General features: G+C 69.6%; 1 protein-coding gene across 1 annotated transcript; it reads right to left on the bottom strand.

Annotated features, from left to right (window-relative positions):
- Positions 1-267: 267 nt before the first annotated feature.
- On the bottom strand, positions 268-7,710 carry AMHR2 (anti-Mullerian hormone receptor type 2; the record flags this gene model as incomplete). The annotated part of the gene is given in 14 exon segments (XM_082785109.1): positions 268-429; positions 1,272-1,399; positions 1,493-1,523; positions 1,529-1,639; positions 2,392-2,499; positions 2,501-2,553; positions 2,646-2,760; positions 3,735-3,784; positions 3,787-3,958; positions 4,641-4,750; positions 4,977-5,066; positions 5,839-5,994; positions 7,390-7,551; positions 7,679-7,710. Coding segments are annotated over 14 exon segments (1,473 nt in total), but the record flags the coding sequence as incomplete, so codon positions are not given.
- Positions 7,711-8,408: the final 698 nt, after the last annotated feature.

Genomic DNA, 8,408 nt, shown 5'->3' with positions numbered 1-8,408 from the left:
GGGGGGGGCGTGGCCTGAGAGGGTGGGGGCGTGGCCTGAGAGGGCGGGGGGCGTGGTCTAGAGCGGGAGGGGCGTGTCCTCACCCTTGGGCTCCACCCACGTGGGCGTGGCCTCATCTCCCTCCCCCCCCTCCCCATCCACCCCCCCCTCCCCATCCACCCCCCCCCCGTGCCTCAGTTTCCCCGTTTATTTGGGGAGGGGGCTGCGAGGGGAGGGGGGGTTTTAAGGAACGGGGGGGGGGTCGAGGGGGGTTTCGGGGGGCCCCACCTCCTCCTCAGCTCCTCGGGGGTCGCGGGGGGGGGGCGTTTTCGGGGGGGGGGGCGCCGCCGCCAGGCGCTGCAGGCGCTGCAGGGCGCGCTCGGCCGACAGCCGCGCCTCGGGGTCGGGGTCCCAGCAATCCTCCAGCAGCTCCTGCACGGCCCCCGGGGGCTGCCCCCACCCCCCCCCCAACCTCAGGGTGGGGGGGCACCCACTAGGGTGGGCGACCCCCCCTCCAAAAAGTTTGGGATCCCCCCCCTTCCACCCCCAGTAGGTGCAGGGAACCAGCCGGTGAATGGCATCCCCTAGGGACCCCCCCCACACACACCTTGGGCACCCATGGGTGGGGGAATGGGGGGGGGGGGGGTCTGTGTGGGCACCCCTCCCCCGGGTACCCATGGGATGGGGTCATCAAGAGGGGAACTCCCCTGGGACACCCCTGGGCATGGGCAGCCACTGGGGACACAGCACCCATGGGTGCCCCCAGGTAACCCTGGGTAGGGAACCCCCAGTCCTTGGGCACCCCGGACACCCCCAGGACACCCCAGGGCCAGGGACCCCCAAATAGGGACCCCCTGGGGCACCCCCAGGCACCCTGAGGCACCTTGGGGCACCCTTGGGCACTGTCACCCAGTGGGGACACAGCACCCATGGGTGCCCCAGGTAGGGACCCCCAAATAGGGACCCCCCCTGGGGCACCTTTGGGCGCTGTCACCCAATGGGCACCCCCAGGCACCCCTGGGTACCTGGGTGGGGACCCCCCCCCCCAAGTCCTTGGGCACCCCGGACACCCCCAGAACACCCAAGGCAGGGACCCCCAAACAGGAACCCCCCTGGGGCACCCTTGGGTGCTGTCACCCAGCGGGCACACAGCACCCATAGGTCCCCCTAGGAACCCCCCTACCTATAGGATCCCCCCGGGCACCCTGCGGGGCCCTCCCCATGCATGGGCACTGCCGAATGGGGGTCCCCCGTGCCCCCCACCCATGGGTGCAGGAGGGGGGGGGTCTCACCTGGTGCCAGGCAGGGGGGATGAGGGGGCGCCGCCGCTCGTCCACGGCCAAACGCCGGAGCTGCGCCGCCGTGGGGCTGGCACCCAGCTCGGCCTCGTACGCCAGCCGAAATTCGGGCACGGGGGCACCTGGAGGGGGGGGACACCGGGGGTCAGCGGGGGGCTGGGGGTGCAAGGAGAGGGTCGTAGGGAGACCAGGGGGGGGCACCCAAGGGTGCTCACCGGGGCTGAGGGCCTGGCAGCGCGAGAGGATCTCCAGAGCAGCAGCGCCAGGGCGTAGACGTCGGCCTGCCGCAGCGCCCGGCCCCACGAGCGCAGGTCCAGGCTCTCGTCCAGGATTTCGGGTGCCAGGTACCGCTGGGTGCCCGCCTGCAGCACACGCGGCTCGCACCAGGGTCGTGCTTGCACCAGCACCACGGGCGGGCGTGCAACGGGGGCGTGCTTGCACCAGGGTCGTGCTTGCACTACAGCTGTGCTTGCACCAAGGCCGTGCATGCACCAAGTGCATGCTTGCACCGGGGTCATGCTTGCACGAGTGCCACAGGCGGGTGTGCACCAGGGTCACACATGCACCAGGGTCACACATGCACCAGGGCCGTGCTTGCACCAGGGCCATGCGTGCACCAGGCCCTAGCTTGCACCAGCGCCACGCTCGCAGGTGGGTGCAGCTTGCGCTGGGGCCATGTTTGCACATGTGCAATTTGCACACTCACAATTTGCACACGCACAACTTGCACAATGTACACGTGCAATTTACACGTGCACAACTTGCACACATGCAATTTGCACAATATACACATGTGCAATTTGCACACTCAATTTGCACATGCACAATTTGCACAATATACACATGTGCAATTTGCACACGCACAATTTGCACACGCACAATTTGCACGTGCACAATTTGCATGTGCACAATTTGCACGTGCACCACATCCTCTTGCACCTGCTGCACGCCCACCAGGGCCGTGCTTGCACACGCGGGCAGCTCCATCTTACACTGCCACCCTGCCTGCACGCCCACCACCTCCCCGTTCGCACCAGGGCCGTGCTTGCCCTCGCCCCCCACCCCAAATTTCAGCACGGGGGGGGGTCCCGGTGCCCGTCCCCGTCCTCGTCACCTTGCGGATGGGCACGGCGCGGTGCCCGCCGCTGCCAGCCTGGGCGCGGGGCGGCAGCGCCAGCGCCAGCCCGAAGTCCCCGATGGCGCAGGTCCCGTCCTCGCGCACACAGCACGTTCTGGCTGCTCAGGTCCCGGTGCACCACGCTGGGCTTGTACAGGCCTGGGAGACCCGGGGGGGGGGGGGACACACAGAAATGTCACGGGGGTGGGGGCGAGGTGACACCGAGGGGAGGGGGTGCAGGGGGTGCTGACCGTCGCGCCAAAGCTCCTGGTGCAGGAAGGCGAGGCCGCGGGCGAGCGACAGCGCCAGGCGCACGCTGCCGGCCCAGGTCCCCACGTGCTGGCGCAGGAAGTGGCGCAGGGAGCCCTGGGGACACGGGGATGGGGGTCGGGGACAGGGACGGGGCTGTGGGTGGCACCCATGGGTGCGCAGCCCGGCCTGGAGTCCCCCCCCTCCAGTCTGCAGCTGCAGGAGCAGGGCTCGGGCTGCGTGTGCCTGCGGCAGGGCTTGCACGTGGGGGTGCCCAGCAGGCTGTGCACACGCGTGTGTGTGCACCCTGAGCAGCCCGTGCATGTGGGGGTGCGCCCCGAGCAGCCCGTGCACACCCATGGGAACCCCAAGCAGCCCGTGCACACCCCCAGCAGCCGGTGCATCCCCACGTGCACCCTGAGCAACTCATGCACACCTGTGCAACCCGTGCACACCCCAGCATGTTGCACACCCATGCACAACCCCCAGCAGCCCATGCACCTCCCCAGCATGTTGCACACCCAAGCACACCCCAGCATGTTGTACAAAACCCCAGCAGCCTATGCACCCCCCATTGTGTTGCACACCCATGCACACACACCCCCAGCAGCCCGTGCACCCCACAGCATGTTGCACACCCATGCACACCCCATCACCCCACACCCCCCCAGCACCTTGCACACCCACGCACCCCCCATCACATTGCACCCCCCATCACCCCACACCCCCCAGCATGTTGCACACCCATACACACCCCCATCATCCCAAGCACCCCCAGCACCTTGCACACCCATGCACGACCCCCAGCAGCCCATGCCCCCCCCAGCACCTTGCACACCCCCCAGCACCTTGCACACCCATGCATGACCCCCAGCAGCCCATGCACCCCCCCGCCTGTTACACACTCATGCACACCCCCCCAGCACCCCCCAGCACCTTGCACACCCATACACCCCCTCCCCCCCACCCCCCCCACCCCCCACCACCTCACCCCCCCCCCCCCCCTCCCACCACCCCTCTCCCACTGCGCCCCCAACCCCCGTCCCCACCCTCCCCCTCCCCAAGCCCAGCACCCATGGGTGCCCACTCACGGCGGGGTAAAGCTGCAGGACCAGGAGCCCCCCCCGGGCGCAGGGCCCGGCCCCCGAGCCCCCAGCAGCCTGGCCACGTTGTCGTGCTCCATCAGCGGCAGCGCGTGCACCGCTCGCTCGGCCGCGAAGCGCCCGGCCGCCCCCGCCGCGAACGCCTTGATGGCCACCGGCCGCTGCTGCAGGGTGCCCCGCCACACCGCCGAGAAGCGCCCCGCCTGCAGCACCTGCAGCACCCCCAGCACCCATGGGTGCCACCGGTTCGGGTCGCTGGGGAGCCGCCCAGTGCCCGGTTTCCTGATGGGGCGTGCAGCCAGGTCGTACGGTGCCCGTGGGTGTTCGGAGCACGGGGGTCGCCCAACTCCCTGCACCCGTGGGTGTCCTGATCCCAAGGGTCACCCAGCCCCAAGCACCCATGGGTGTCCTGAGCCCAGGGATCCCCCATCCCCAAGCACCCAAGGGTGCTGGCACCCCCACCCCAGGGATCCCCAAACACCAAGCACCCATGGGTGTCCTGAGCCCAAGGGCAACCCAGCCCCCTGCACCCATGGGTGTCCTGATCCCAATGGTCACCCAGTCCCATGCATGTCCTGAGCCCAGGGATCCCCCATCCCCAAGCACCCTTGGGTGTCCCCAGCCCCTGGAACACCACCCCCTGGTCCCCTCCCCCCTGGGCACCCACGGACTCCCCCACCCCTGAGGACCCCCATGCTCAGGGACCCCCATCCCCGGGCACCCATGGGTGTCCCCAGCCCCAGGGCCACCCAGCCCCAATCTCCCCAGTCCTGGGCTTCATTGTGCCCCCCCCCCGCCCCCAAACTGCTCCCTCCCCATGTAGGTGCCCCCCCCTCACCCTCTGGGTGCCCCCCACCCTGTGGGTGCCCCCCCACCTATGTGGGTGCCCCCCACCTGCAGGAAGTGCAGCGCGGGCAGCTCCGGGCTGGGGGGCTCCGGGGGGGCCCCAAGTCCCCGACGTCCCCGGGGGGGCCGCTTCGTCTGCGCCCTCGCCCGTCGCAGCCCTGGGACGGGGACAGGGGGACAGTGGGGACCCTGGGGACACAGCACCCAAGGGTGCAGGAGATGGGGCCACTCAGTGATCCCCCCACCCTGGGGACACCGGGAGGTGACACCAGGGGACACCCACCCCCAGGGACACAGGGGGGGGGACACGGGCACCCAAGGGGACACAGAACCCCAGGGCCCCCCCCGGGTGTCCCCCACCCCCAAAAACTGTCCCAGCCCTACCCAGCACAGCCAGGCAGGCGAGGAAGAGGAGCAGGAGGGGGCCCGCGCCCCACAGCCACAGGGTCCCCGCGGGTGCCACGTGGCCGGGAGCTGGGGACAGAAACGGGGTGACACCGCGACCCCCCCCCCCACCAGGACCCCCACCCCCACCCCAGGACCCCCCCACCCCAGCCTGGCACCCCAGTGCCCGAGCTTTGGGGCCACCCCTGGGTCCCCTCATCCTATGGGTTATGGGTCCCGGGTCACCCTCAGGGTCCCCCCCCCAAAAAAAAATTGGGTCCCCAGCCCACCCCCCCCGGTCTTCACCCCCCCCCAACCTCCCACGTGTCCCTTGAAGCTCTTGAGGTCCCCTATGGGTGTCCCCCCCCCCCAGCTCTGACCCCCCCCCCATGGGTCCCCCATCTCCCATGGGCCCCCCCCAGCCCCCCCCCAGGTCCAAGCCCCCCCCCAGGGTCCCCATCTCCCTTGGGTCCCCTATGGCCCCCCCCAACCCCCCCCAATTCCAATCCCCCCCCATTTGTCCCCCCCCACCCCCCCACCTCTGAGCCCCCCCCTTGTGCCCCCCATCTCCCTTGGGTCCCCTATGCCCCCCCCAACCCCCCCCAATTCCAATCCCCCCCCATTTGTCCCCCCCCTGCCCCCCCAGCTCTGAGCCCCCCCCTTGTGCCCCCCATCTCCCTTGGGTCCCCTATGCCCCCCCCAACCCCCCCCAATTCCAATCCCCCCCCATATGCCCCCCCCACACCACCCCACCTCTGAGCCCCCCCCACATCCCCCATCCCTTGTGTGTCCCCCCCCAGCCCCCAGACTCCCCCCTTTGTGTCCCAGCCCCCCCCCAGTACCGGGGCCGTGTGGGGGGGGCCCCCCAGCCCCCCCAGCCCCGGGCCCCCCCCGCTGGCGTTGCCGTTGCAGAGGTGGCCGTGGCAGAGGCAGACGAGGACGGCGGCCCCGGGGGGGCCGGCGGGGCTGGGGGCGCACCAAGGAGAGGGGCAGGCGGCCCCCCCGCCCCCCCAGCACCCTGGGGACAGCGGTGACGTCACCGGGGATCCCCCCCCCAGGGATTCCCCCCCCCCCTTTCCACTGGCTTGGGACCCCCCCTCCGGGACCCCTCCTGTCCCCAGGACCCCCCCCCCGTGCCCCCCCCGGGACCCCTCCTGTCTCCTGTACCCACTCCCCGGGACCCACTCGGGACCCCTCCTGTCCCCGGGACCCCCCCCCGGGACCCCTCCTGTCCCTGGGACCCCCCCTGTGCCCCCCCGGGACTCCCCCCTGTCCCCAGGACCCCCCCAGGACCCCTCCTGTGCCTGGGACCCCCCCTGTGCCCCCCCCAGGACCCTTCCTTTCCCCTGTACCCCCCCCCGGGAACCCCCCCGGGACCCTCCCCAGGACCCCTCCTGTCCCGTGCCCCCCCCCGTGCCCCCCCCGCTGGGCTCCCTCCCTCTGTAGCCACTTCTCAAGGCCAAGGTCAGGCGGCAGCTGGGAACCGACCCGGCCCCCCCCCGCCCCCCCCCCCCAGCTGCGATGAGGGGGCAGCACCGGCACCGGCCCCCAGCCCTGGCCCCCTCCCAACCCCAGCGCTACCCCCCAGGGCAGGATCAGGCCCAGTCCCAAATCCCAGTCCCAAATCCCAACCTCAAATCTCAACCGCAAATCCCAGTCCCAAATCCCAGCCCCTTCCCTCCCCATAACCCCCCCAGGACAGGATCAGTCCCAAATCCAGCCTCTTCCCTCTCTCCCCATAACCCCCCCCCAGGGAAGGATCAGTCCCAATCCCAAATCCCAGCCCCTTCCCCCCCAAGGTACCCTCCCTGGGGCAGGATCAATCCCAATCCCAAATCCCATCCTAAATCCCAGCCCCTTCCCTCCCCATAACCCCCCCGGGGAAGGATTAGTCCCAGTCCCAAATCCCAATCCCAAATCCCAACCTCAAATCTCAACCCCAAATCCCAGCCCCAAATCCCAGCCCCTTCCCTCTCTCCCCACAACCCCCCCCCCGGGGAAGGATCAAATCAGTCCCAGTCCCAAATCCCAATCCCAAATCCCAGCCCCAAATCCCAGCTCCTTCCCCCCAGGTACTCTCCCCAGGGCAGGATCAATCCCAAATCCCAAATCCCAAATCCCATCCTAAATCCCAGCCCTTCCCTCCCCATAACCCCCCCGGGAAGGATCAATCCCAATCCCAAATCCCAGTCCCAAATCCCAGTCCCTTCCCTCCCCATAAAGCCCCCCCGGTCAGGATCAGGCCCCCAGCCCCTTTTCTCTCCCTATAGCCCCCCCCAGGGAAGGATCAGTCCCAATCCCAAATCCCAGCCCCTTCCCCCCCTTGTACCCCCCCCGGGGCAGGATCAATCCCAATCCCAAATCCCAATCCCAAATCCCAGCCCCTTTTTTCTCCCCCCCCCCAGCCCCTCACCCTGCACCAGGGCCTGGCTGCGGTTCCAGATGCCGATGCAGCACTGCCGGGGGGGGCAGCGAACGGTGCTGGGGACCCCCCCTTGGGTGCCCCCCCCCCCGAGACTGCCCCGCACGCTGGGGTGTTTGTAGGACACGCAGCTCAGGTTGGCCCCAATGGCACCTAGGGGACATCATCGGGGGGTTTTTTTTGGGGTTGGACACGGGGATGGCTCTTCCCAACCCCCCCCCCAAAAAAAATAACCCCCCCCCAAAAAAAAAAATCCCTTTGGGGGGGGGGCAGCACCCACCTGGTGGTCCCGGCGCCAGCCCCATGGGTGCCTCCGGCCGCAGGCAGGGAGCTGGCAGGATGCGTGCGGGGGCTGAGGAGGAGGAGGAGGAGGAGGAGGAGGATGAAGGCTCGGGGCCGAGGGGGGGGGGCACGGGGGAGCCTCTGCCATGGGGAGGAGCGGGGCTGGGGGCTGGGGGCTGGGGGCTGGGTAACCCCCCCACACACACACCCCCTGGATGGCCCCCGAAGTTTATATGGAGGTGGTAAATTGGGGGGGGGGTCGCCACGCCGCTCCCTGCCTCAGTTTCCCCTTTTGGGGTTGGGGGGGCCCTATGGGCACCAAAGGGTCCCCAAGGTGGCCTCAAGGACCCCAGGGTGGCCTCGGGTTGTCCCCACGGTTCTCAACGTGGCCACAGGGACCCCAAAAGGTGACCTCAAGGCGGCCCCAGGGATCCCAAAGGTGGTCTCAGGGTGGCCCCATTGTCCCCAAGGTAGCCCCCGGGTCCCTAAAGTAGCCCCAGGGACCCCAAGGTGGCCTCAGGGTGGCCCCTGGGATCCCAAAGGTGGCTTCAGGGTGGTCCCAGGGTCCCCAAGGTGGCCCCAGAGTCCCCAAAGACAGCCTCAGGGTGGCCCCAGGGATCCCAAAGCGGCCTCGGATTGTCCCCACAGCTCCCAAAGTGGCCCCAAGTTCCCCAAAGATGGCCTTAGGGTGGCCCACAGAGCCCAAAGTGGCCCCTGGGACCCCAAGG

Source organism: Aythya marila, assembly GCF_965140915.1.
Source record: "Aythya marila genome assembly, contig: HAP1_HAP1_SCAFFOLD_903, whole genome shotgun sequence".
NCBI lineage: Eukaryota > Metazoa > Chordata > Aves > Anseriformes > Anatidae > Aythya > Aythya marila.
Note: the sequence above shows the minus strand (reverse complement) of the source record. Positions and strands in the feature narration are given on the sequence as shown.